This window comes from Melospiza georgiana, chromosome 4, assembly GCF_028018845.1.
Source record: "Melospiza georgiana isolate bMelGeo1 chromosome 4, bMelGeo1.pri, whole genome shotgun sequence".
NCBI lineage: Eukaryota > Metazoa > Chordata > Aves > Passeriformes > Passerellidae > Melospiza > Melospiza georgiana.
Genome location: NC_080433.1, coordinates 30,820,686 through 30,848,147, shown reverse-complemented (window position 1 = coordinate 30,848,147; position 27,462 = coordinate 30,820,686). Strand labels below are relative to the sequence as shown.

Here is a 27,462-nt window from a genome sequence, read left to right as displayed (position 1 = left end):
ACATGATGAACCAAGGGAAGGACAGATCAACCCTTTGCTCCAAGTCCACCTCTCCTTCATAGCAAAGCCCTCATGGAGAGATGCAGCAGATGAAAAGAAGGTACATGGTCACAAGAGATAGGGATCAGCCATCACCCCTGCTGAGCTGTGTTTTCAGCAGCAGTCACATGAAAAAAACCTACTCTGCAGGCTCATCATTTGGAATCCAAAGGACAAACTCCAAAGTATCTTTGGAGATGGCCCAAACACAGGCTGGAACACTCTGACCAGCTACTGGATTTCCTGTTTTGTTTCCAGTGTGCCAGCCTGGGAGACTACAGCCTCCAGCATCCCATCTGCTGTCTGGGAGAACTGGAAAGTCACCAGAGCAGGCAAGTGCTCACCCTCAAAGCACCCTAGAAAAAAGGAGGCATGTCTTGGGAATGTTCTCACTGTGCACAGTCTCCTCTGTACACCCACAAGTAACCAGTTCAGCCTGGGAAGTTTGCAGCCATACTGAGCATTTCCAGCTGTGCCCCAAAGTCACAACAGCACTTCAGATTTCAGCCTGATACAAGAACTGAGAGCTCTGAAAAATAAACCAGGCTCTGGGTATCTCTAGATTGGCAAGCCAAGTTAGCAGACACATTAGGTCTCAGTCTTGCCCTACTTCATGATACAAGTGTTGGTCAAGTACTCATTAAGGGACTACCAGTCCTCTGGTGGCCTAATTGGACATGGGACAGACAAAAGAGAGAAATGGTCATATACAAAGGGGACTGATTAAGATGACAGGCAATATTCAGAAAGCTGTTTGGATGTTCTTTTATTTTGGAAGGCTCTTTCCTAGGTTATTTTGGACAGAAAAAACAAAGAAGGCACCTGGAACTATCCTAGGGACAATAAGCTGCATGCAATCCTCCCATGTGAGCTGACAGTGCAGTACCTGACACAGAGCAGTTACTGAACTCTCAATGCTGATCTCACCAGCCGGAGATGTGATGCCTGCTTCCCATCAACAGCAGTTAAAGGGGTCTGGCAGACAAAGGGGAGGATTGGTTCCTGTATGGGGAATGGAGGCAAAGCACATTTGAGTCACTTCCAACTCTTACCCAATCCATTTTCTCCCTGGGCTGGGAGTATGGACAAACCCAGGACAAGGCAAGATTTAGTCCAGTTAAGGTCACCCCAGGGCTACAGTTACAGCCATCTCCCTGTCACTTAAAGCACAGCACAGTCAAGAAAGGCCACAGTAAAACCTTGCTTGGGCAGTTCTCCGCCCCTCTATGCACATAACAGAGGTGGCGCCTCACCCCTAGCCCAGCAGGGCCACATAGGTCATTGGGGCCCACCTGGCCAGCAGAGGCAGCCTTCAGGTGCAGCACAAGAGGTCACTGTCCCCAGCAATGTCCCCTGTGAAATGCAAAGGCAGCTGGCAAGGGCTGCACTGCTCACTGCTCCCGGTGACCTGGCTGGACCCTGCACTCTGCACCACAGCCCCGCCAGTGAGGCACCAGTGATCCAGCAAAGGGCACCTCAAAGACACCACCCAGCTGTCTTGTCTACCCAGCAGCACCCCCTTGAGTGAGGAAAGGTCCTGCCACGTCCTCACCTGTGAGGGCTCAAAGATACCTAGGGCAGTTTCATCTTGATGGGACCATGAGTGAATGAAGAGGTCATTTCCAGCCTATGCTCACACTTTATTATATACAGAGACACAGTGAGTGTAAGAACATCAACATGGGACATGGACAGTAAGGGATGCCCAAAGGCACTCCATTCTGTCCCCTTGGTGCAACCAGTCAGCATAATTTATACAAATAATACAATATTTGAACAATAAATAAGTTTGATAAATTAGATCAAGAAATTAAAAAAACGTAGAAAGACAAAGCAGCAAGGAATGATTCTGAGGACTGTGACACATTCACAGCAGTGACAACACCATCACCATCTCACCTGCACACCGGCAGCTGGAGCACAGACCCCCATCAGCACTTTTCTCTCACTGTACTATGACAAAATCCAACTGAGAAGGGGCAGCCAGGGGGAGTCATACAGTTCACTAGTGCTGTGTTGTCATGGCCTAGGAGCCCTCTGTCCTTCAAAAGCCCCTTCAGAAAGGGTTCTGAAGGTACAACTGCAGACCCACTGGGCAGTCACAGCTTGTCTGTTTGGCACAGGAAAAAACCCTCAAACTGGTCTCTTCTGTCCTTCAGATGGGACACTGGCACAGTTATTGACTGGGTCGGGGCAGGGGGGTAGTGGGGGAAACTTCTCTAAGGAACAGGGGAGAGGAGAGATGAGGCAATGCTCTCTTTCACTTGTGGGAGGCAGAGATGCTCTCATTCATGATTCCAGAGGTCTGGCACACTCCTTCCACATGGCCTGGCACTGACAGACACGAGGTGGGTGACAGTGCCAGCCAATCCCCTGGCAAGGAGGGGGGTTACCACAAGGACTGCAGGGATGCTGCTCAGAATTAAAGAGTTACAAGTCAAAGGACAGCAGTAAAAGCTGCCACTGGTTATCCAAGGGAAAAATAACACTAAAGCAGCCAGTCCCAAACCCCTGGAGAGGCCACACAGACACTGATTTGATTCCCCTCAGCAGCCTCAAGGACTCCAGCTCTCTTCCAAAGATGCTGGCAGCTGGCAATGAGGGAGACAAGAACTCAGTCCATCATGGATAGCTCTCAGCAGAAAGGAGACAACTTGAAATCTATCCCCTCCTGCCAATCCCCTTCCCATTTTGCTCCCAAAGAAGGATGTTGGCATGTGAAGAAACCGGGGATTGAGGGAATAGGGCAGTGAGAGAGAAATGGGAACAGATGGAGATCTGGGATGGGGAACTGACCCCTCTGCCCTCACATGTACAAACTGTTACTCATCCAGGCCTGGTATCAAGTCTGCAATACTGTCCACATAGTAGTTGGGCACCAGATCCTTGGCGGCGGCGCTGTCACTGGCCATGTAGGCCTGCGCCTCTTCCAGGCGGGACACGCCTGTCAGGGTGAGGATGGTGGCCAGGCCGCAGTTCTTGCCGAACAGGATGTCTGTCTCCAGACGGTCTCCCACCATGAGCGTGCGGGACGGGTCGACCCCGAAACGCTCCACGATGCAATCAAACATGTACGTGTTGGGCTTCCCCACCACCAGCGCCTTGCGGCCCGAAGCCGTCTCCACTGCGGCGGTGAGGCTGCCAGTGCCTGCGGGAGGGAAGCAGGAGGAACAGAAGTAGCCGCGGGCAGCTCAGCGCCCGGGCCCCGCCACAGGACAGGGATGCTGGCAGCCGCGCTTCGGGAGCTGGCACGGACTGCCAGGGCATCCCTGCTGGCCCTGCCGCTCAGGGCACTGCCTCGCCCTCACCTGGGACAGCGAACCCCACCCGAGGCCACCCCCGCCACAGCCCCTTCCCCCCGGGGCGGCGCGGGACGGGGCGCGGGCTCACCGGGGGTGCGCTGGCCGTCGCTGAGCGGGTGCCAGGGGTCGGGGTCGGTGGCCACCAGCAGGCACTGCGGGTCGCGCAGGTAGCCGCAGGCCTGCGCCAGCTTGGCGAAGGTGAACTGGTCGTCGTAGCCCACCAGGACGGCGCGCACCGGCTCGCCGGGTGTCGGCTCGCCCTCGCCCGCCAGGCGCAGCCCGGCGTCGCGCACCTCGCCGCGCAGCCCCTCGCCGCCCAGCACGAAGACGCGGCCGGCCCCGCTCCCGTTCCCGCCGCCGCCGAGGAGGCGCTGGCGGAGGAAGAGCGCGGAGCAGAGCGCGGAGCTGAAGACGTGCTCGGCGCGCACGCCGCGGAAGCCGAGACGGCTGAAACGCCGCTCCAGCTCGGCCACCGAGCGGCGGCTGTTATTGCTGACGAAAAGGGCGGCCTTGCCGCTGCGCCGCAGCCGCTCCAGCAGCTCGGGGGCGCCGGGCACGGCGCGCTCGCCCGCCCACAGGACGCCGTCGCAGTCGAAGAGCAGCCCCTGCGCCGGACCCAGCACCTCGCGCAGCCCCGCGCCGCTCAGCCGCCGGCAGCTCGCCATGCTGCCGCCGCCGCCGCAGCCGCAGCCCGCCCCGCCCCGCCGCGCAGCCAATCACCGCCCCCGCCGCGCCCCGCCCCGCCGCGCAGCCAATCACCGCCCCCCAGCCCCGCCACCGCCACCAATGGGAGGCCCTGACGCTCCCAGAGGCAGAGCCGGGCCCAGGGCCGGCCCCAAAGTGACCGCGGCTGGGAGAGGGCGGGGACAGGCCCGGGCCGCTGCCCATTGGCTGGAGCCGCCGTGCCCGGCCCGCGCCCCCCGCCGTGCCCGCGCAGCCGCGCAGCGCCCCCTGCCGGCCGGCGGGGCTGTGGCAGGGCGGCTGCCATTACGGCCCGGCCCGCCTCTCCACGGCCCCGGGCGCCCGCCGCGGTCCCGCCTCCTGCCCTTCCCGCTGGGGCCCACGGGCTGCACCCTCCATCACCTCAGACTGCCAAGTGTGCCCTGCGTGTGCCCTGCTCACACCGGCGGGCGGCTTTGACACCAACTTCTCAAATTCTGGCAAAATATCAACAGAGGCACTTAGGCTGGAAAAGCCTTCTAACATCACCGAGTCCAGCCTAAGAGCGAACCATGTCAACTAGAGCGTGGCACTGAGTGCCGCATCCAGCGTTAAACACCCCTAGGGACGGTGACTCCAGCACCTCCCTGGGCAGCCCATTCCCATGTCTAATCACTCTGTGAAAAAGTTCCCTCCTACTGTCCCACCGAAACCTCCCCTGGTGCAGCTTGTGACTATGTGCTCTTGCTGCCTGGGACAAGAGGTCGAGCTCTACGTGGCTACGGCCTCCTTTCAGGGTGTTGTAGAGAGTGATCAGGGCACCCCTGAGCCTCTTTTTCTACAGGCTGAACAACCCCAGCTCCTTCAGCCTAACAGAACATACACTCCAAATATACGTATCTATATAGATATATCTATGTGTATATATCTATATATATCTCTATACATCTGTATTTATATATATCCATCTGTGTGTTCCTGGGGCAATGCATTTTAAGGAAAAACGGGGCTGGGATCATGGCTGAGCATCCGTGAATGGCCCCATGGGGCCAAGCTGTCCGAGAGCTGCAAGCACTGTCTGAGCCTGCAGTGGGAGATCAGGGTGGGGATCAGGGTGGGGATCTGGGCAGGGATCTGGTGGCTGGGCTCTGGCAGGGACGTGGTAGTGTGGGGAGGTGGCGACCGAGATGGGGGAGTGAGAGAAGGCCGGCAAAGCTATGCCAGGTGGTGTGACGGAACAAGGTGGAACACCAAGAGACGCTATCCCTCAGGCCACCCTGGCATTTCCACAGCGTCTGCTGGGTCCCAGAGAGGTGCCAGATCCCATCTCCCCAACCTGTGATTCCTCCATGCCTCTCACCCTGTTCAGTTTTCTGTGGGCTGTCCTTCTGGGGCCGATGTGGCCAGGGGGCTTCCTCCTGCAGGCAGTGGCCGCCCCTCCTCTGTGGTTCCTGGCACACAGTCCCCGGCAGCCGCTGTGTCAGCCTCAGCAGAGGAAGGCCTGCGGGCCGGTGGGGCATCGTCTCGGCTGTGGCGGGGCGCCGGCTGCGGCGGGAGCGGCGGCGGCACGGCGGGGGCCCGGCCGGGTGCGGTGCGGCGCGGCAGGGCTTTGGGGCTGGCGGCCCGGGCAGGGGCCGTGCCCCGGGGCTGCGCCACGGGCGGCGGGGGCACTGCGGGCCGGGCCGGAGCTGGGCGTTTGCCTGGAAAGAAAGCTGAGGTGGGCTGGGCTCCTCCCCACCGGGGCTCTCCAAAGGGCGCCGGGGCTGCAGGCAGCTGGCCGGACAAATTGCCCCTTGCCCAGCTCCTGTCCTGAAGATGCACACCAACTTTTCTGGGGGCCTTTCCCTCTTCCCTTCACAAAGCTTTGACACCTCTTTACTGGAGGTGTTCAACCCAACACTGGAGGACGTACTTCATCCATCCCATGGCCCCATCTTGGCTGGATTGTGGGCATGCTGCCCTGGCCAGAGGCCTTTCCCACAAGGACATCCCCAGTGCCCCCTTGTGTGGGGAACAGCAGGATGATGACTAAACCACAGGAGGTGGCATTGGGGGGTGTAATTTCCCAAACATGTGGGGCGCCCTAACCTTTGCGGGTGGTGTTGTCAGTCATCACTGGAGCCGGTGGCCCTGCTGCTTCAGGAGATGGCCTGGGCAGTCCTGGGGATGCGGGCTGGGACCTGGCCTCAGGGTCCCTGGAGGTGCTGTGCAGAGAACAAGGCAAGTCAGGCTTTGGTTGGGTGGTGGTCCTGGCTGTGAGGCACCTTGCAGCCACCTGTGAGAGTATGGCCCTGGTGTGGGGTGGGATGGAGGGAGGGCATGGGAGAGCTGGGACAGCCAGAGCCTCTAGCTCCTATCAGACTTACGCCTCTCCATCCAAAAGGGTGGGGGTGCTGGCTGGAGGGGTCGCAGGAGTTGGCTCTTCCTCTGGGACAGCCTTGGAAAGTCCGGTGTTTGTGGGTGGCATGAACATGCCCGAGACATTGAAGTCTACCTCTGGGTGAAGAGAAAGGAGGAGATCCTGTGGGGAAGCACTTCCCACCCAGAGCAATGACCCCACAGCAGGGAGCCAGAGCAGCCGCCCGCTTCTCCCATCCTGGAGATGGAGAAATGTGCCCTTCCCTTCCACTCCCTCTCACTCTCTGCTGTGGCCCACCAAGTGATGCCCTGGCCCTACCTCCAGGGAAGAGAGTGTCCACGTTCTGGATGAGGGCTTCCACCACAACCTGGATGGAGGAGACTGAGGCCAAGTCCAGTTGCATGGGGTCTCTGAGAGACAGGGGTGGGGGAGGCATCAGAAAAAGGGTTTGGAGGTATTAACCCCAAATGAGTTTTTGTGTTCATTCCACAGGGGTCAGGGTCTGAAGGGAAGGCAGCCCAGCCAAGGGCGACGGCAACATGGGTGATGGGCTTTTATCCTGTCCTGGGAACCCCGGTTTGGTGTTGGAGACCAGTGGTGTTGAAAGCCACCCATGTCACAAGTGCTTTGGATCTCAGTCCCCTCCTTTACTACTTGCAGAGTGGCTAAGAGCACATGTGCTTGGTGAGGGAACATGCAACCTGGGGAGCATGGGACCAAGGGGCAGGACTTGAGGATGGAAGAGGTGTAAGTGCTTTAGACCAGCCTGTAAGTGCTGGATCAGCCTTTGCCATGGCTTTTGCCTTCAGGGCACCCTAGCAGGGGCTAGGGAGCTGCCTCCCACCCCTTCAAACCAGACCTTACCCTGTGCTCTGCTGCGACCACAGCAGGTTTGGGCCCAGCACAATGGCAATGTTGCTGGGGGTCATTTTATTCACCTCCTGGTGTTCAGCCAGCTTGGCTAAAAACTTGATCAGATACCTGTGGGGTGAAAGGAGGGCAGGGGTTTAGTAGAGAGGGATTTGAGGAGGAAATGGCTACCCCTGGTGATTGCTTGGGGCTGAAGAAGCCCTGTTCTGACAAACCACCTGAGATTGTTGTAGCTGTCCTGGGGCAGGCGGCCGCAGGTGTCTCTCAGGCTCTGCAGGCGGCTGTCAATGTCCTTTAGGCTGTAAGAGAGAAGGAGGAGCAGAGAGCTCAGCCTTTCCCTGTGGCACAGGGGGACACTGGACAAGGAGGAAGGGCAGTGTTGGCTGCCCGTGCAGGCCATAGCCCCGCAGATGGAGATGTCCTGCTTTACTGGGCAGTGAAGGCAGGCATGCACGGAGGCTCTGTGTCTGTATCTCCCCAAGTGAGACAGAGCACCCCTGCTCCAAGTGCCAGGAGGGATGGAGAGGGTTGACTGGGGGCTTTCTGAGACCTGCCAGGGATTTCCACCCCAGTGCCTGGACCCACCTGGCTGCTTTGACCCATTCGTCATAGAGTTCGAAGGTCATCAAAGGCTGGGGCAGCTCCCGCAGGTAGGATTTCAGTGCACCTGGTGGGAGAGGGGGAGCAGTGGAGCTGATGGCAGCTGAGGGATGGCAGGGACTGCCCAGTCATGTGCCTTGCTGGCCCTCACCAGCCACAGCGTGGGGGTCTGAGTAAAACTCCTCCAGGGCATTGGAGCCACTGGCCAAGCTGCTCTTCAGCTTCCTCAGCACTGAGGCGCCTGCTGCCAGCCGGAAGAGTCCCTGGGGATGGCAGGAAGAGGGAAGGGATGCATTTTGAGTTTGGGAGGAGTGCATCTGGGGAAGAAAGGTGATGAGGGAGTCTGGAGCACTCCCTACCTCTTCCTTCATGCCGGAAGCCAACAGCATCATGACACAGGCTTCGATGGGAAGCGCAATCTCCCGGCCCAAGCTCTTGAGGTGTGTCTCTAGGGACACACCGTAGTACCCTGCCACTGGCGTGTCTGTTGTGAAGGAAGGCTCTGGAAGAGGAAGGAAAATGTCAAGAGGGATGATGGGCCATCCCTGGGACCGTTCAGCATTTGGCCATGGCAACATCCTGCTCCAAGACGAACCAGGCTGGCTACAGGCAGAGGCAGGACAAGCAGCATCTCCAGCCCGTGTCAAGCTGCGTCCCCAGCCTACCAGCCCAACATGGTAGGCAGCAGCAGGTGTAGGGAGGGAAAATTAGCCTTTTCCAGCTTTGCTGGACATACTTGTATCCCCCAGACCCAGCTGCAGCCCTTGCCAGGCTGCATGGAGAGCCAGAGGGTACCTGTCTGTCTGTGGCTTTCCCTCAGCTCTGCTAGAGCTGAGTCCAGAGATTCCAGTGACTGCCGGTGGTACTGGGCTTGGACTTCCAATAGCTGCCAGACAGGGGACAGGGAAACGGCATTCAGTTGGCACCAGCCCCTCTTGGAGAGGTGCCCATTCCCAGGGCATTGCACCCACATGAAGACAGGGCAAAGAGGGAGCTGCAAGGGGAGCCCCCCCGGGGTCCATGGGACTGTGTCTGTAGTGAGGCATAGAGGGCAGATTGGAGAGGGGCACCTTCAGGACAAGCTGCTTGTTTGCACTCGGTGCTAGTGGTGGCATTAACCTGCAGTGGCAGGAGCAAGGCCAGCTGCTGATGCTTTGATCTGTCCCTGCCCTGCTTGGGGGCACTTGGTGTGGATGGGGGCAAGGCTGGGCTCAGACATGTTGCAGCTGACATTCACAGACTGGGGAGAAGTGAGACAGAAGACTTACTTTGATGAAGTAGCTGGCATAGATGTCCTCTTTGGTGGAGAAGTGGTAGAGGTCAGCCATGTACTCATCCTAGGAGGGGAGACAAAGAAGAGCAATTTTCCATCCCCTCTCTGGCACCCAAGGAAGAGGAGACACCTCCATGACGCCCTTTCATCTGGCCTGTGAGTGGTCTAGACAGGGTCTCTGGGGGGAGTGGGGCTTTCTTCTTGCTTCCCATAGTTGTGTTTGGGTAGTGGCAGCAACCTGCCCCATGATCAAAGCCCTTGCACAAGTGGCTCAGGAACAAGAGGCCTCTGCACCTTCAGCTCCAGTGAGCTCATGAGCTCAGCCAGACGAGGTGCTGGGCTTTTCAGAGACACGGGGCAGAAGTGGAGAAAGCTGATGTGAAAATTCCCTGCCACCCATGACAGATCCTAGCTCAGCTGTTTTCCAGCCTGAATGGACCCCATATGCTCCCTGATTTTGCCCCTGGACCCTCCTCTCTGCAGCAGCTTGCACTTTGAATTCCTTTACTCTTTTTCTTCTCCGGGCTTGGGCCATCTCCCTGTTTCTGCTTGAGGGCCCCATTTGCTTTCAGAGGGCAGGACATGCTGGCTGGCTGCAGTCCATCCCAGCGTGGGGTCACCTCAGGCAAGACTAGTGGAGGGGAGCAGGTCTGCAGCCCTGGAGCTGATCCATGGGGGAGAGCAAGTGAGCCTCTGACCTTGCACTGCTCCACCTTCCTCTTCACCTCCTCCTCTTCTTCCTTCAAGATCTCCAGTTTGGTGGCAGCAGAAGATGCGCCTGGGCCAGCACCAGCCCCAGTGCTGTTACTGGAACTCTTGGCAGCTTGGTTCAGCCTTTGGGGTGGGAAATAAGAGGTGCATTTATGGTCTCAGTGCCAGGAATGTTGGGTAGAACTGGTGTGCAGACTTTCAGAGAAATGTGGCATGGCAAGGGCTACCCCTGGCAAGAACTGGAATGAGGTGATCTCAGTGTCCCAAGCACCACCAGGGCACTTTACTGCCTTTAGCAGCAGAGCTGCCCTTCTCTCTGGTGCTGGAATCAGCATGTGAGCCCAGAGCAGGATGCACCTACAGAGGAGCTAGCTGGGTGCTCCTGAAGACCTATTGGAAATTGAGTCTCCAGGGCAGTTATGCTCCTCTCTCCCCAACCTGTCTGGGGGCTGTGCTGGGCATGCCCTGGGCCCCAGGGCTGCAGTGTGCCCCATACCGGCTCTTGATTGTGTTCCAGTCAGAAATCAACTTCTGGAGGGTCTTCTTGCGCTTCAGGATGGTGGGGAGCTCCTCCTGGGGGAGAGAGGGCCAGAGTGAGTGGGGGAGGTCTGGGGACACAGGAGGGAGTGGTGGAAGGATTGGAAAGTGGAGCCAGTAGAGCAGCCAGGGCTACCTCACTGAGCTTGTTGAGTGGCTGCAGGACGTAGTGCTCCAGGTCAATCTCGAACTCAGCCACGATTTTGGCCAGTGAGCTCTGTATGCAGCAACCCATCTCCAGGGCTTTCCTGTGTGGGACAGAGATGCAATGACTGCAGGCTGGAGCCATGCCCCTGTCTGACCCAACATCCCCCTGTCCCTGTACCCACGGGGGACCCTGAGCCAGCCCCCAGCCCTACTCTGCAATTGGAGGCTGGAGGTTCTGGCTGTCCCTTCTCCCAGTGCAACACCAGTGCTTGCTCTGGGACATGGTTTGAGCCACGGCAGCCCCTGAGCCAAGACAGTGTCACCACCAGGATCTGGCATCTTTTGGGGTCACCCTGGCACTTTTTCCCACCAGTACTTACCCAAGGCTGGACTCTGTGTCCAGTTCCTTGAAGCTCTCAGCCATCGCCATGGACAGAGCCATCAAGGGCAGCTTCTTCTGCACAGAGCCAAGGATTTGGGAGAGAAGTGGTGACACCACTGTGCCTGGCCACACTGTGGTGCTCCCCACCACAGGGCACCATGGGTGCCAGAGTTCATGGGGGTTTGGGAAGGAACATAGCAAGGGCTTTGGAGGGTTATTCAATGCAAAGACGCTGTCTCTCAGGAGTGTCCTAAATTAGTGATGATTGAAGGGGTTGCCCTGCTCTGCTCATCCCAGGCAGAGCTGGAGGCTGGAGGTCACTGCTGACAATGGGACCTGGGCTTGGCATAGCTTTGAGCCACCCTTCAGCAAAGCTGGCAAAGCAGGGGCCTGGCATCCCTGTTTTTGGCAAGGGACAGAGCTGGGGTGAGCACAGGCTGCGTGGGAAGATTTTTCTCACCACTCGCTTGTCCATCTCAGAGCCACAATGTCCCTGCAGGCAGGCTTGGAGCCTCTTGGACACACTGTGAGCTGCTCGCTTGGCCGGCTCAATCCTCTGCTCAATCTGCAGGCAGAAAAGTGGCACTGGGGAAGCCATTTTGTCAGCCATGGCACCTCGAGGCCATTTCCCCACTACCCTGCTCTGGGTGAGGATGGCCTGCTGTGCTGGTTTTGCATGGGCTGGTTTTGGGTAGCAGGGGGAGCCATGGAGGTGGCTTCTGTGAGAAGCTGCCAGAAGCTTCTACCATGTCCAGCAGAGCCAATCCCTGACAGCTTTGAAGGTGGACATGCTGCTGGCCAAATCTGGGCCAATCAGAGATAGTGGGAATGCCTCTTGAAAACATGTTTGAGAAGAAAATCACAACAAAGTGAGGACACATTTTTTTCCTAGCCAGAGAAGAGAAGCAGGTGAGAACCTGTGAGGGAAACAACATGGAGACACCAAGGCCAGTGGAGAAGGAGGGACAGGAGGTGCTCCAGGCACTGGAGCTGAGATTCCTCTGCAGGCCATGGTGAGACCATGGTGAAGCAGCAGTGCCCCTGCAGCCATGGGGATCCACACAGGGACAGAGATCCACCCACAGCCCATGGGGGAGGTGCTGACACTGGAGCGGGAGGAGGCTGTGATCCAGTGGGAGACCCACTGGAGAGAGGGCCCCTGCTTCCAGAGTGGAGCAGCCTGTCCTTGGAGGACTGCACCCCGTGGAAGAGCGACCCATGCTGCAGCAGTTTTGGGAGGACTGCTGCTCATGAGATTTGGAGCCAGGCTGGAGAAGTTCACAGAGAACTCAGGTCTCCTGTGGTGCACCAGAGCAGTGGAAGGACTCCTCTCCCTCAGCAGGGGAAGAATATCTCGGGTGATGAACTGACCAAAATCCCCACACCCTGTCCCCTGCACTGTCAGTGGGAAGGAGGGAAGGATTGGGGGAAGAAAAGGTGTTTTCAAGGGCTTATTTTACTTCTCATTATCCTCCTCTGATTTTGTTAGCAATAAATTCACTTTGTATCTCTAAGTCAAGCCTGTTTTGCCCTTGGAGTGTTTTCTCCTGGTCCTTAGCTCATGAAGCCTTCATTAAATTTTCCTCTGCCCAACTGTGGCAGGGGAGGATGAGTGAGCAACTTTTGTGGGTACATGGCATTTGGGCAGTATCAAACCATGACACCTGCCCAGCCTCCTGCCACAGCTTGGAGCATCTGGTCCAGTGAAAAGGGAGCACAACTCCCGGTCAGGACTCATCCCTCTGTGAGCTGCTGGGAAATCCCTTGCTGGTAGCAGGAGCCTGCCAATCCCTTGACACCGTGGTCCTGAAATCACCCTCTGGCACGCGGGCAGATCCCAGCCCCATGACTTGGACGTGCTGGCAGGGCAGATGGCAGCAGGAGCGGGGCAGGTTCCACGCCCAGGCACAAGCAGACACACGCCTGCCAGCCCAGCCCACACCTCACCTGCAGCAAATCTTCTGACAGGAGCTCAGTTGCTTCTTGGGCTCTGCAGAGGAAGGAGAAGGAACCATAAGCAAATGGGGGTCACCTCCACCCAGCTTCTTTGGGAAGGCAGGTCCTTGTGCCTCCTGGCCTCTCTTTGGGCTCCTGGGAGCAGGAGACACAGGCTATAGCCTGGACCATCAGATACAAGGCCAACAAGGCCGTGGGTAGAACGAGCCTGAGAGGACAAGAGCAGCAGGAGCAGGGCAAGGGAGCCAACTTTGCTGGCTGGTGGACACCCCATCAGACAGGGTTTCCTGTCTGTGCACCTCAGTCAAAAAGTCCAGGTGTGGCCTGTGTTTTTGGAATCAGAGTGCTTAGCAGGGCCACAACAGGAGCAGGATGTTTACTGCCCCTGACTGCCCCATCTCTCCCCTGAAGGTGAAGCCAGGGCAGTGATGCTGCAGTCTGGCACACGTCTTTGCAGGCCTGGGTACTCAGTAGCAGTGGGGCCACTGGTGTGGGAGCAAAGGTATCCTTGTGATCAATCTGGGGTCCAAGACCAACACCAGCCCCTCCAGAAATGCCCTCACAAATCCAGATTTTTGTGGTTCCGCTCAAAACCAAATTCAAAACCCACCAGCCACATGACCCTAAAGCCTCCCTGATGCCTCCTATAGAGGAAGCCTTGCTTCATAGCCTTCTATCATTGCTATGTCCCAGGAACCCCATTTGATTTCCATCTGCTGCTGCTTTTTCCCCATTCATATTTCTCTCTTTTCACTGTCTGCCAAAGTCAATGTGGCATGAGGATGTGGAGCTGCAGAAAACATGGTTTGGTTAAAGGCAAGCAAGATCACGTGAGGTCACAGTCAATAGAGGAGAGGCTCCTCAGCAGGTGGAGAGTTTGCTCTTGGACTTCACAACATGCTTGAGGCTTGCCTGCCTGACATGAAGCAAAAGGGAGATGCATCTGACATGGATGAAATCTTGAGGGAAGAGGGATGGGAAGGGGCATCATGCTCCCTTCCAGGGAATGTGAGGAGAGCAAGAGGCCACCAGCATATAGGAGTTGCTTCCTCGTGGTTGATTTGCTGGGCTGGCTGAAGGACCTCAATGGTTCAGGGGACATGCTTGGTCCCTCTTAGCCACCCAGTGCTGGGAACCCAGTGCTGCAGAGGTGGCAGTAGGAAAGGGAGTGAGGGGGCTGGGCAGGGAGGGCCCAGCCCTGTAATTTCAGTTCTGGGTTTTGCAAGGGGAGAGCTTTGGAAAGTCAAAGATAAAAAGAAGGAAATGGCAGAGGTAGAACAGGGATAGAGGGTTTTGTGTGGAGCTGTAAGTCCTCCATGGGTCCATCCGAGGGCCCCTGGTTCTCTCCTCAAAGGGCATTCTGGGCTGCTCACGCTGCTGGGCTGGCCAGAGCTATGCAGGGCATTTGGCTCCTGTGGGGCACCCCAGACTCAGCAGGGAGGGCAGGTCCCAGCCCAATCCCCCTCCTGGTCATTGCACAGCCAGGGGCATGTGGCTGGAAGGTCCCTCCTCATTGCCCCACTGTTCCACATCCTGGCAAAGCCAAGCTTGGGAAAGTCCTGTTTCCTGGTGAATGCAGGAATGTGGGCCCTGGGAGAGGTAGCTGGGCTTGAGGATCATTTACTGCTGAGCAGCACCAATGCAGCCTTCACAAAGCCCTTCAGCTTGTGCTGAAGATGCTCTAAACCCTAAAGGTTTCCCCCTCCTTTCCCCTTTTCCCAGGCCACAGCCCCAGCACAAGCCCTCCAGGACGCACATCCCGCTCCCTCCGGTACTGCTGGTGGAGAAGTCCTTACCTGGTGGTGGCACTGGGATGGGACAGCTGCTGGCGCATTCGATTGAACTGTCTTTTCATCATCTTGAGAGTCGGGAGGAGACCACAAAAGCTGCTCTGCTTGGCTGTACCTGCTCAGCTGCCCTCGGTAATGCTTGGCATCGGATGCCTGCAGCCCCTCTTCTCCGCGGAGCCACTTTGCTTTTCCCAGAGGACCTCTGCCTCCTTATTCCTCTTCTTCCCTCCCTCGTTCCCTCTTTTTCAGTTTCCCCAGCTGGTCCCCTCCCTAGTCCCTCCCTAGGGATGCCCTGCCTGCTTTCTTTTCCCCTCCCTTGAGCTTCGTTTTCTCACTCCCTCTCCTTTTCTGAGCTTCCTTCCTCCTCCGTCCGCCCCTCCGCCACAGATCAGGTAAGAACAGTTCAGAGCTCCTGCTCCGTTCTGTGTTCCTGTCACCAGCCCACAAGTAAAAATAACTTCAGCCCAGCCTTAAAGGGGAAATTTTATTACAGCATACGCATAACAAGGCAGGACAAGCACATGCCGCTGCCGAGCCCGCGTGAAGGGCCCACGCTGTTTCTTGCTGTGTCTCAGCTGGGGTGGTTCCCCTTCCTTCCTTCCCGTGCCCACCAGCAGCTGTGCCGCGGGGCAGCCCGTGCGGTGCCAGCTGCCTGTGCAGCTCATATGGATGTACACCCTGCCCTACCTAGCCACCCAACTCTGCCAGCACTGCTCAGGCACCTCTCCATGCTCACGGGTGCAGCTCCACCCTCTTGCCCTGCGACATACCGCCTTGCTGCGACAAAAGCAGCAAGGCACAAGCAGCAAGCCACCCCTGCACCCACTCGCTGCTTTCCCTCCCTGCCGTCGCTGAGGCTCTCCGGAGCCGCCGCAAAGCTGCGGCCAGCGGCTGCTGCCTGGTCCCTCCCCCCGCCAGAGGAGCTCCTCCGAGCAGGGCCAGCAGCAGCCGCAGTTGCACGGGGACCGCAAACTCCCGGTTCTCAGGCTCAGCTGCTGCCTGCTCTCTGCAGAGCCGCACCAGAGCTCATATAATTTTTTTTTTGTTTTTCTTTTCTCCTTTTTGTCGAAAAACATCCACTCCACACCACCACGACTTTTGGTGTTGACTCTCTAAAACATGTATCTCACTTTATTTCTGGCTACCTGCAGATAGGACTTTTCACCTGCACTAAGAGAGGGCAGAGGTTGCTGTTAGCTGGGTTACATGGCTGGCAAAGGAAGCAGCAAACCAAGCCAAAACAAGAAGCGGTCAGCTTGTGGGTAGAAGAGGCAAGCAGCAAAAGTAAATGAGGCAGAAGGGCCACTCCATGTGTGCCCTGAAGGCGGAGGAGCAAAAATTTGAGGGCTGCTAGGCTGTGCTTGTTGGCAAGGATCAGGTCTCCAGTTACTGTCTAGCAAAGTGGTGCTGGCAGCTGTTTTCAAGTGGTTGTGGGGTGACAGAGCACCACTGTCTCCCTGCCCAAAACACCAGGCTGTTCTCAACCTGTGGCAGAGCACATCTAATCCTCCACCATCAAGCCCTGGGTGCTCCTGACAGGCAGCTTCAAGCGCCTGTTGCAAACATGCAGCTAAGGCCCCCCAGATCCTCACTGGCTGCATCGAGGGGGGGCTGGGCCAATTCTTATATGCAGTATCAGAGCCGCTCCCAGCCCTGGGCTGCTGCTTGTCAGAGGAGATCCCCCTTTGTACTCCTGAAATAAAACTGCCTCGTGGAGCTGCTTCCAAGTGCTGCCACCAGCAGTGGTGAAGCTGCAGTCATGTGAGACATGGGAGTGAGCTCAAGCCCTGCTTTCCGTGGGCTGTCAGGCACACATTCCTGCCCACTGCCTCTCCATGGTGCACAAGGGAAGTGGGCAGTACCCAGTTCACAGCCTGGAAGTCACTGCTCTCAAAAAAGGAATTGAGAACTGCCAGGGGAATTCCACCAACCCAGCTCTTGGGAGCAGGGAAATCATTGTGACAAGGGCCTGAGTGACTGAGGGATGAACTACAGGACTGAGGGGGCAGGATTTGAGCTGGACAGGATGCAGAGAAGCTCCTCAGGGGTCCAGGAAAAGTAGGGGGAAAAATGCATTACTTGGGTCAAAAGACAGAGGAGGAGGATCAGGAAAGAACTCTTTATTTCCCATAAATACAGCAGATTCTTCGCGCCGGGCGTCTTGTTTTAAATGTTTGTTTTCTTCCATTTACAGAATTTTGCACTGAAAATATATACAAGTCTATTCAAGAACCAAACAAGATCTGCAAAGAAAAACCCATACAAAACCCTGAAGAGACGGGAAAGGGAAGTAAGACAGCAGAATCCCAGCATAAAGACCTTGCTTCCCCCTCCCCTTTACTGCCTGCTGTGCCCAGCTCTGAGACACATCACCTTCGCCGCCCGAGCCTCAAGTGCGAGGCACCCTGCTCATCTCCATCTCTCACATGCTTCCTTCAACCTCTGGCAAGCCACTGCAGAGCACAGCTTGCCTCTGCTTTTTATGATCAGGCCCTCTCCAAACCAACTTAGGGATGGGAAGCAGCTTCCATGGTCCTAAGTGCCATGGGATTGGGGATTGCTTGGGATGTGCTACCCTCGGTCTCCTCGGTGCTGCAGATCCCAGCTCTTGTGTCACAGTGATCAGGCGGCTGGGGTGAGCCCCCTCCCCGCCACAGGGAGCCAGGCCTGCCCTCAGCTGCAGCAAAGGTGCACAAGGCACAGCTGAACCCCCCCGTGCCCCAGTGCAGAGCTTGGTGGTGATGAGCTGGGCTCCCATCTCCCCCAGCTCCCAGCCCATCACTCACCCCTCTGCAAAAGGACACTCAAGAGCTGAGAAAACCCCCCTGCCCCACCGAGCTCTCCAGCCCAGCTGGGGAAAGGAAGCCTCACTGCTGCTTCCTGTCCCCATCTGCCAGGAGGCTGCAGGCAGTCTCAACCCCCAGAGCATGCCCCTCTCTGGCCACCATTCCCACAGCTTGCTATGATAGATAAAGGCTGTGGGAATGGTTCCTACCATGCCATAGGGGTTCAGAACGCCAGCTGAAGGGGCGGGGAAGGCACAGAGCAACCCCATCCTAGCCCCTGAGGCCCCACCTCTCACCAACAGCTCTGTAAGCAGCTAGGACAGAGATATGTGATGATCACTCCCCCTGACCCCCCCCAAAGCAGAGACAGCTGTCTGCTCTCTGGTGCTGGAGAGATACCTAAGCTCTGCTCAGCCCTGTTCCTCATCAGCTCCAGTGTGATCCCACCACATGGAATCACTGGGGCCCAGCTCTAAGGAGGGGGCAAGGGGGCAAGAGAGAGCACCATAGAGCACGAAGTAGCTGAAGGGCTGAGAAGTGTGGAGGGAGCAGACAAGGAAAAGGATCTTCCTTTGCTAGGCCTTGCCCTGGGCTGAGGCTGTTAAAGCTCCCCATCCTTGTTCCCCTATGCACCTAAAGCAGGAAAGCAGGGTTAGAAGACAAGCTGGACAGACTGGGGAGGGAGTGTCATCTTCAGAAGAGCAGGGAAGGCAACTGTTCACACACATGACGCTTTCCACTCCACTTCTAGTCCTGTGAGATTAACATCTCCTGGCATCTCTGCTCTCCTTCTTGAGGCATGCTCCCTCTGGCCCTTGCCCGGCCATCTGGAGAACAGAGCGTGAGCACCAGCCCCCAGCCACCCTCCCATTTCCTCTGGCTGCTCCAGCCCCACAGGGTTGGCTTCCCAAGGAATCTGCAGTGTAGTGCCTGCAACACGTGGCCCTAAAGGTTTCCCCAGGATTCTGGTGGGGGAAACTGGTCCACGTCCCCAATTTCATTGTAGGTTTGCTCTCCCATGGTGAAGGTCAGTTTGTACCGTAGCCTCACTTTCTCCTGGACATGGGAGAAAAAGGAAGAAAGGCATGAGGCACAAACCATTCACATCTCAGATGCTGCTGAGTAGAGGGAACAGGGATAGGGTAGTGAGGCTTCGCCTAAGCACCAAGACCAGCCCCTGTTCATGCCCCAGGGACAGTGCTGTTACCTTCTGTGGGTTAGCGAGCAGCAGGACTTGGGTGATGGCACTGGGGTGGACAATGGGATTGAATGCTGGCAGCTCCGTGCCTGAGGGAGGCTGTAGCTTCACCTTCATTATCTAGGGAGAGAGTGAGAGGAGAGAGTGACCACATTCCTGAGAATGACTTGGCAGCCAGAAGCTCTGCTGCACTTGGGAAGCTTTGCTGCCTAGTCAAAGAGAAAAGCATTGTGCTAATCTGAAGGCATCAGAATTTGCTCCCATGCCCAGGGAGCTCTCTCCACCCACCCAGTTTTCCTGCAGAAGTAGAATAATGCTTTGCCCAGTTTGGGACCTCAGCCCCAGCAGCTGTCTTACCTTGGGGACGGCAGACTGAAAGACAATATTGCGGATGGGCTGCGGGGCTGTGCTCAGCATAGAAATCACCACCACAAGTACGTCAGGCCTCTCGGGCAGGGCATCCTTAGCGAAGTGGAAGAGGACACGGAAGCCATGCTGATCATACACTGTCACAGGGAGGATGCTGCCTGTGGGAAAGGCAGGGACACACAGCAGTCAACCAGGAGGGAATTGGCCTGAGAACTTTCCCCATCATCCTAGTGACAGAGACATCATTCCTCTTCAGCCTCCACAAAATCCCACAAAATCCAACAAGCAAGAAGTTTCTTCGCATTCTTCCCTTCCATGTGTGTAGGGTTGAATCCCCCCATGCCTGCCCCCCTATTTTTCCCCAGCTCACTGGGTTTGATTGACTCCAGAGGCACAGTGATGTTGGCCAGCGAGATCTCCTGGGGCAGCGCAGCGGCAGGAGGCTGTGGTGGCACTGCAGTACTTCCTGCTGGTGCGGTGGCAGCTTTTGGAAGTGTGGCAGCGGCAGGCAGCTCTGAGGTCAGAGGCAGCGTGGGGTTAGGGGAAATACTCTGGAGTACAGGCAGAGCACTGGGATTGTGGGCTGCGGTGCCAGAGCTGCTCCTGTTCTGCAGATCCCTCAGGGTGAGCCGAGGGGGTGGCTGCTGCTTCTCCCTACAGGGGGAGAGAGATCGAGTGGAACAGGGCACTGAAATGCTGTCCAGCACCCAGAAATGGAAACAATGGCGAGAGATGCCAGACTGCACTACCTAGTGCTTACCATCGCACTTGTTGAGATTCTGGAGGCAAAGACTGCTGCAGCAGTGTCTTGCCCAGGAGGTCCAGGTCATCCAGGCCACTGCTGCTAGGAGATGGTTTCGGGGAGGATGCACCAGCATCTGCTTTGAGTGGTGGTGTTGCCATGATAGGGGTGATATTGAGCTCATTGCTCTCTGATGACTGTGAAAAGAGCACGGAGGAGAGCCCCAAAGCAGGGCTGCATATCAACATCAGCTGTGGCATGTTTCCCTGCCTTCATTTGAGGGGGCTTCTACCACCCTCTCATCCTCTGCCCTATCTCCCAGTGCATTACCTGGAAGCTGTTCCAGCCACTGCTGTCACTGGCCTGGACAGGATGTGGTGCTGGGTCATTCAGGCCTGCCAGAAGTATAAGCAAACATTCAGCTTACCTACCATTAAAGCTCACTAAGAGCATTAAACATGGCCTGAGTAAGACACAAAAGCAGCAGGGCAGAACTGCCAATGTGGTCTCCATCTCTGGCCCCCATCCTTACATGGGGGAGAGCCAGGAGGGTGACAGTGGCTTTTTTCTGTCCAGATAGCTTCATTTATAGTTCATGTCTCACTGCAATCAACAGAAAAATGACTGCTACTGAGCTGACCAATCTGACTGACCATGTTGTCTACTTGATGCTGTTGTACTCAAAAGCACTTGACTTAGGAAACAGACACTTTGTTGTGCAAAGCAGGACTCTAGAGCATTCTAGGAGTGACACTTTACATGATTTCATGTGAACAGTTCTGAAGTCCCATGCATCTGTTATCAGTTCATGACTTCAAGAGCAAGCAGAAAACACGAGGAGCTGGGGGTGACCCACCCTTGTGACCCCATCTGGGGATGGCCATTGCATCACTCTTGATTTACCTGCCAGGTCAGTTTACCCACAGCAAATCAGTGGGCACATCCCTACAGGCTCTCTCTGACTAGCCAGGAAAACACCATGGGACTGAAGTTCAGAATTGTAGCAGAGTCCTTCCCTCCTCTCCCTCACAATAAATGAAAGAACCTCTTTGTCTTTCATTATTCACTTCTACCAGAGCTCTCTCTTATTCACGTTCCTGCCAAAGAAGAACTATCTAGAGTCAACTATCTAGAACTATCTATCTATCAGAACGAAGAATTTTTGCTCTGGATTTCTCACCTAAAGACATAAGTTCATCATCCAGCAAGGAGACAGAGCCAGCTTGGTCAGGCACAGGGACTGCTGAGCCACCTGAAAGGGTGGGCAAGGCTGGGTAGGAAGGGCCTGTTGCTGGAAGCTCCAGGCCAGACAGATCTAGAAGTGCTGAGGTGCTGCCTGCAAAAAGAAAAGACTCTGAAAACATTGTCCAGTCCTTATGCAATGTGGTGAGGCCTTGCTCTCATCCTTCCTCACACCCGCTGCTCTCCCTTCCAGTTCCCCTTCTTCATGCACCAGTCACATCCACAAGCCATTTCCTTATCTCACCAGCCCCACTCTAAGCTCCTGCAGGTTTCCCCTTTCCACTTCTCTCAGTCCTCTCTTACTCTGCAAGAAACCAGCAACAGGGTCCCTCTGCTTGACCTTCCTGTCCCCATTCTTCAAGTCTCCTCACCTCGAAGGGGACTGGCCACCGTCTCCCCATTGATCTCTTCTCCCCGTACAAGCTGCTTGTAGAGATTGATCACCTGGGTCAGATTGTCATTGGCTTGCAGAATCTCCGCTGAAAACAAGCGTGAAACAGTGAAGAGAGTAACTCTTATACCCTAAGTCTGTCTGTTTCTCCCAAGCAAGGCCCAAGTTGCTGCAAACAAAACCACTGCAGAGAGCATTTCCACCATTGCTGCTGCAGGCTGCACCAGGGTACATTGACACCTCCAGGGCAGGCTCAGCAGGAAGGAGAAAGGTCAGACATGTTTACCTAGAGCTTCATCATTGTCTTCTGTGTCACTGGCGAGCCGGAAAAGCATGGGCCTCATGCGCTCACAGCGCTGATACAGCTCCTGGGGCAGCAGAGAAACAGTCATGAGGTGAGCATCCTGAGCAGCAGGATGCTCAGCTGGGTGTGCAAAATAGGCAGGAGGATGAGGGGATAAGGGTCACCCATCAGGATGCTCAGCTGGGTGTGCAAAATAGGCAGGAGGATGAGGGGATAAGGGTCACCCATTTCTGCTAAGCCCAAGGATGATTCTGGGATTGCCTTTCCTCACCTTCATTAGGTCCTCATTGCTTTCCGTTGTCTCCCCCTTGCTGTAGTTTGTCACCATCTCTGTCAGCAGCTTCACATTGTTGTTCACCTCCTCAATGGCATTCACCCTCTTGGAGATCTTCTCCATGCGCTTCTGGTCCTGGAGGGGAAGCACATGGGGAAGGATGTCCTCACCTGGAGAGGAGGAAGGCCAGGCCAACCAGCCAGCCTGGACTAAAGCCCAGCAACTCTGCCCTCACAACAGCCTCCACTCCAGTGGAAAACTCCAGGTCATCTCAGGGCAGGAACATGCCACACAGGGATGGAATTGCTGTGGATCTTGTGCTGCAGCAGGGCTTGGGCCACAGAATGCACTCAGAGCCATTCCCCCAAGCAGCCAGGGGATGGCAGAACTCACACAAGGACTCTTTCACAGCTGCTGCACCCAAATTTTGGGCAGAAGCTCCATATGCCTTGAGGTCATGAGGCCACAAAGCCAGTCCTCCTTTGGTGCCAGCCATCACCACCCAGACCATGACCCCCCAGCTCCCTTTTTCCCCAGTCACACCTCCTGAACCATCTCCTTGATGAGCTTGTTGGCAGCCCGGAGATCCTCAGGATGGGAACTTTTCAGGAGGCGAGCCAGCGTCTGCAAAAGAGAAGAGACTCCTGAGCCCAAGCTGAGGGATGGAACCAGAGTCACTCTTGCATCACTAGAGCCAAGAGCTGCCCCCATCCCAAACCTGTATCTGGCAGTGGACAACTCCAATCATTTAGAAAGCCCAGCCCCAGGAGCCTGTGGGCTATCAGAGACCAGGGAGAGAAGCACAACTGGCTTGGCTTTTCCTCTTGTAGTTCTGGTTATGCAAGCTAGGTCTTTCCCTGAAGATCCCCTGCATTCAAAACCTGCTCTGGCCTGCCCATTACCCACCATGGAGAGTCTGGAGTGCAGCAGCACTGAGACAGGAAGAGAGCCTGGTTTATGCAAGAATTGCCATGGCATTGTAATGGACTCCTACTTGGACTTGTTCACATGTCTCTTTGCTGGTGGTGAGAGAGAGCTCCCACTTCCTCTCCACAGTCAGTGAACTGCCCATCTTCAAATCCTCATTTTCAGACTGTGACCCATGGAGGCAGACTATATCCCTTACTGCAAACTGGCATCACACTCCTGCTGTAGAACTAGACCCAGAGGAGCCCAGTACTTGCTTAAATGTATCAGCACTGATAGTGCAGAGGTTTGCCTGAGTGGTGACACAATTCTGATGGAAAGACAACACAGGATGGGTCCAGGTGGCTATAAGTGGTTGGGCAATAAGCAGATTGCAGTGCTGGGGGTGGGGAAGAGATAACAGCAGCAGCATCTGGGGCTGAGATTTAAACCTCATGGCCAAATAACTCCAAAGTCTAGAGAGCTCACAGCAGCAAACCTCCCCAGACCTGCTTGGGCCAATGTCAGTGCCTCACTCTTTGCACCATCCTGCAGCTAAGTGCTCCAAAGGTCAAACAGACCCACATGCCCCACTCCTCTGGATATTTCCTTTGTCATGATTTTGGAACAGGCCCTCAGCATTCCTGTGATGCATTTTCTGAAGGACAGCAGGGACTTTGACTCTCCCATATCAGGGGGACATAAGGTACTGGAGCAGGAAGATGATGCCTACTGTCCCTCTCCTTGCACAGAGCCCTTACCTTGGATTTTTCTTCATCATCAAAGATGATGTTCTTGGGTCGAGGAGGAGGCGGTGGAAAAGGAGCATCATCAGGAAGTTTGGGGTCATACTTCACAATCCCTGCAGTAGAAGGAGAGATCAGGAGGACTCACCCACGCAGGGATGGCACTGCCACTCAGGTCTTTTTTCCCTAATGGCCCACCAAATTCAGCTGGGACTGAGGGTGTGTGGGTTAGCTCCTGTTACACAAGATCCTGGATTGTGTTTCCATTCCCCATAAATATCCTTGCTTAGAAAATTCCAGCCTATACTGCTGAAGTACTTGCAGCCCTTCAGCCCCAGACCTTTCCAGTGCCCCATCTCCCACGTGAGCAAGCAGATGAGCCCTCCAACCCAGCAACTCCGTCTGCTCAGCCAGGAGCCCCAAGGCACCTGCTCTGTCTCCTGACCCTGGTGCTGAGTCAGACTGATGGATGCCCTGGGTCTGGGCAGAGGGAAGGGAGAGCTTGTTTCAGATTTCTCCCAGACAAAAAATGAAGGTGGGCAAAACCTTCTGTCCACTGCCCCTTCCAGACCACTGCCTCTCACCTTGTTTCTTCAGCATCTGGTAGGCTTCAGTAATCTTCACCTCATGAGGCAGCCCTAATGTCCAGCTGTACATGAGCTCCAGGATCTTTGACTTCACTTTCTCTGATGTCCGGCTGCCAAGATACTAGAGGAAGAGAAAAGAGGAGGTGTGAAGCTGATCTGAGCTGTTGCAAGTCTGGCCTGTTCCTCTCCTTGCCCTCCCAGGAGAAGTGAGACTGTTCCCAATGGCACAAGGAGGAAAGAGGAAGCAGGCAGGAAAGCTCACGAGGGCCTTGCAACACATGCTATGCTGTGCCTGGTTTCCATCACAGGAAAAACAAGAGGTGTGAGAAATGCTGCAGTAGCAGCTCCTCAGTGGCACACAGGGACAGGTGGGAAGGCTCAGGCAGGTCTCCTGTCACCTTGTGAAGGGAAGGGTCCTGTGAAAAGAAGCTGCTCAGGAAGGCAGCCCTCTGGGAGAGGGGTGTGGGTAATGGTCTCAGAGGCAGGGCCCTGAGCAAGGTGACCAGCACGCAGCAGGCGCCATGCAATCATCCTTCAGCCTTCTCACATGGGTCTGATGGGAGCACTGGTGGTACAAACAGTGCATGTGCCACCAGAAACAAGTGGCTTAAGGCAGAGAACATACTCTAGGGTGCCAAGCAAGAGAACTTTAGGATGCTGCTGTCACTGTCTGGGGCTATTCATCACCACAGATCACAAGCTGTGACTGGCAGACAAAGGTTTTCCTTAGTCATATTTAGCCTGGGTTCCCTTAACTCTACGCTTGCTGGTGTTCACTGCCTTGACTGAAGCAGGGGAGCCCGCACAGCTTGTTCTGCTGCAGGAACAGCAGCATCAGCACAGGAGCAGGTACTGACTTGGTCCTTCAGATGGACTCACCAGAACACCCCTGACCAAGCCTAGGCTTGCCCTCCAAGAGTGTCTCAGTCAGGTTGGGACACCCCGAAGAGACATGGTCCTGTCACAGCTGGGGGATGTTCCTGAGCACATGCAGCACAGGCAGAGCCCTACAGGGATGCAGGGAAGGTGACTCCAGGCACGCACATGAGTTCAGCTGTCTCACAAGTGCTGGCTGCACCATGTCCAGCTGGTGCTCAGCTTCCTACAACAAGAATCAGCCTGGAACAGCGGGGTGAAAACTCACTTCCCACCAGAAAACTCATCAGGAAACAAGGACTAGATCTCCTACTAACACTGTCCTATTTCACCCACATCCCAGTGGGTGTCTGACCTTTTTTCTCAGCCACCACTTTTTCCCAAAGCCCTCCTGCCACCAGGCAGCATTCCCTTCCAGCACAATGCCATGAGACCCACCTTAGGGGACACCACCTTGATGAGCTCGTTGAGGAAGCGGAACTTGCCCACCTCATCGTGGAAGCGTTTGCCACAGCTCTTCATGCACGACTCCAGCACCTGGGGACAGCAGCCATGTGAGTCCCAGCATGGGGCCAGCAGCAGGGTCAGGAGCCTGCTCCTTCCTGCTTGCCCCTCACCAGGTACAGAGCCCGTGGCTACTGCCACAGCAGCACAAAGGGACATCCCCTGCTCCCTCCCGGGTGCTCAAGCACCCTCCCTCAGGGAAGAAAGATTCCCATCTTTGGGGCCAGTTTTTGCAGAGATGGCTGAACAGCCCACCCAAAGGGTTACCCTTAGAGAGGTCACAAACACCAGGGTTTCAAAGTAGGGATCCACAACATGATTAAGAATCATTGAATCCTTTAGGTTGGAAAGTATCATCAAGATCATACAGTCCAACCATTAACACAGCACTGCCAAGGCCACCACAACAAAAGCCAAAAAGCTATTCAACTTCAACAGGCTATGATCCTTCTAGGAACAAAACCTTTCCAAGTAACCTCTCCTGACTTGTGGAACCACCTTCAGTCCCTCTCCCACCCAAGGGCCCAGGTGCTCCAGGGCTTTCTCAGAGGGAATTCAAAGGTTCCTGTGCTTCTCCAGTCAAGCTGGAGCATCTCCACACCCTGCCCCTCCATCTAGTTCTACCAGCCTGCAGATGCCCTTACCGTGAGGGCCTGGATAGCTTCCCATTCCTGTGGAGACTGGATCTTGTGGGCAAGAAGCCGGGTGGCAAGTGGAGGACTGGAAGGAGTGAGGGGAAAAGAAAAGCTCGCCGGTTATTGACAAAATGTCTGGTACCTGCATTTCTGTCTGCAAATCCAGAGCTGAAAAGCATGTTGCAAGCTGAAGATGCTGATAAGGCACTAAAACACCTCAAAATCCGGAGGAAACCTTCTATTAGTGGACCCCCCACCTACCCCCACCTCAAGGGCCTTCATGCCTATTCAGCTTTTGGGGCAATCCCACTGATTTTGCTGGGTGGGAAATCATAACCAGGCCTGTGACCTGGAGAAGCCTGGGGAAAGGACAAAGCACTTACCCCTCCAGCTCCTTATTGAGCTGCTCACAGAACGCATTGATACCATCCCAGTCCAGGTCCTTGTTCAGGGGGTTTGTGGCTTTGTCTGCGGGCAGGAGGAGGGGACGGTGAGAAGAAAAACCCAACAGGCTCCTACTGTGTGGAAGGACATCATTGATGCCACTCCCTCCCTGCCAACTCCAGCGGGTGCAGCAGCAGCAGGGGACGGCGTGGGAGGAGAAACACACTCGTGTCCACTCGCCCCTTCCCACGGCAGCCCTGTGCACCAACTCTGGCTCCCTCCTCCCTGCTGACCCACCGTACCCCTGCCTCCGGCTGGGCCCTGGGGTCTCACCGCGCCCGCAGCCCCCCTCCCTCACAGGCCCCCTCCCTCACAGCCCTGCGCCCCCCGCGCCCGCCCCGCCCCGCCCCACTGGGAGAGCAGCGGTGGTCGCAGCCGCACTCACTGATGCGCGCCTCCAGCGTCTCGGGCTCCATGTCGGCGGCCCGCGGCTCCTCAGCGGGGCAGCACCGCTCCGCCGCCCTGCCGCCGGGCCCGGCGCGGCCGCGCCATGGAGAGCCGCGATCGCTCTGGCCACCGAGAGCCGGAAGTCGGCCGCGCGGAGCGCCGCTCCGCTGCCAGCGCGCCCCCTGGCGGCCCGCGCTCCCGCTGCACCATCAGCTCACCGCGCAGGGCAGGGAAGGGCGCGGGAGGCGAAGGGAGGCGGAAGGAAGCGGAAGGAAGCGGAGGGAGGCGGAAGGCCCTCCCGGAGAAGGACACAGAGGGCAAGCGGGCGCGGGGCGGGGCGGGGCGGAGCGCCTGAAAGCAGCGCCGCGCGGAAACCGGGCGAGCCGGCCCCTCCCGGAAGAAGCCATGTTACTGGCAAGTGAAGCCACTTCCGGCGGGCAGCCAG

At 56.3% G+C, this 27,462-nt stretch overlaps 3 protein-coding genes across 3 annotated transcripts; all 3 read right to left on the bottom strand.

Moving 5' to 3' along the window:
• Positions 1 to 1,664: 1,664 nt before the first annotated feature.
• Positions 1,665 to 4,006, bottom strand: PDXP (pyridoxal phosphatase). Its single transcript, XM_058022765.1, has 2 exons — positions 3,430 to 4,006; positions 1,665 to 3,187 (listed from the first exon to the last, which is right to left on the bottom strand). The coding sequence occupies exons 1-2, from the start codon at positions 4,004 to 4,006 to the stop codon at positions 2,862 to 2,864; spliced, it is 903 nt and encodes a 300-aa protein (XP_057878748.1). The 3' UTR covers positions 1,665 to 2,861.
• A 486-nt stretch (positions 4,007 to 4,492) lies between these two features.
• SH3BP1 (SH3 domain binding protein 1) lies at positions 4,493 to 14,844 on the bottom strand. Its single transcript, XM_058022849.1, has 18 exons — positions 14,633 to 14,844; positions 12,828 to 12,870; positions 11,341 to 11,445; positions 10,879 to 10,955; positions 10,488 to 10,599; positions 10,311 to 10,387; positions 9,802 to 9,937; positions 9,099 to 9,167; positions 8,626 to 8,716; positions 8,190 to 8,332; positions 7,982 to 8,093; positions 7,816 to 7,897; positions 7,449 to 7,529; positions 7,225 to 7,341; positions 6,679 to 6,770; positions 6,368 to 6,497; positions 6,090 to 6,205; positions 4,493 to 5,701 (listed from the first exon to the last, which is right to left on the bottom strand). Exons 1-18 carry the CDS (start codon positions 14,692 to 14,694, stop codon positions 5,367 to 5,369), a joined length of 1,980 nt encoding a protein of 659 aa, XP_057878832.1. The 5' UTR covers positions 14,695 to 14,844; the 3' UTR covers positions 4,493 to 5,366.
• Positions 14,845 to 16,731: 1,887 nt separating this feature from the next.
• On the bottom strand, positions 16,732 to 27,108 carry GGA1 (golgi associated, gamma adaptin ear containing, ARF binding protein 1). Its single transcript, XM_058023357.1, has 17 exons — positions 27,016 to 27,108; positions 26,570 to 26,654; positions 26,196 to 26,271; positions 25,486 to 25,584; positions 24,169 to 24,292; positions 23,600 to 23,700; positions 22,476 to 22,556; positions 21,930 to 22,067; positions 21,641 to 21,722; positions 21,335 to 21,442; positions 20,902 to 21,057; positions 20,052 to 20,116; positions 19,740 to 19,918; positions 19,350 to 19,633; positions 18,968 to 19,137; positions 18,620 to 18,730; positions 16,732 to 18,468 (listed from the first exon to the last, which is right to left on the bottom strand). The coding sequence occupies exons 1-17, from the start codon at positions 27,044 to 27,046 to the stop codon at positions 18,358 to 18,360; spliced, it is 2,001 nt and encodes a 666-aa protein (XP_057879340.1). The 5' UTR covers positions 27,047 to 27,108; the 3' UTR covers positions 16,732 to 18,357.
• Between the last annotated feature and the right edge of the window lie 354 nt (positions 27,109 to 27,462).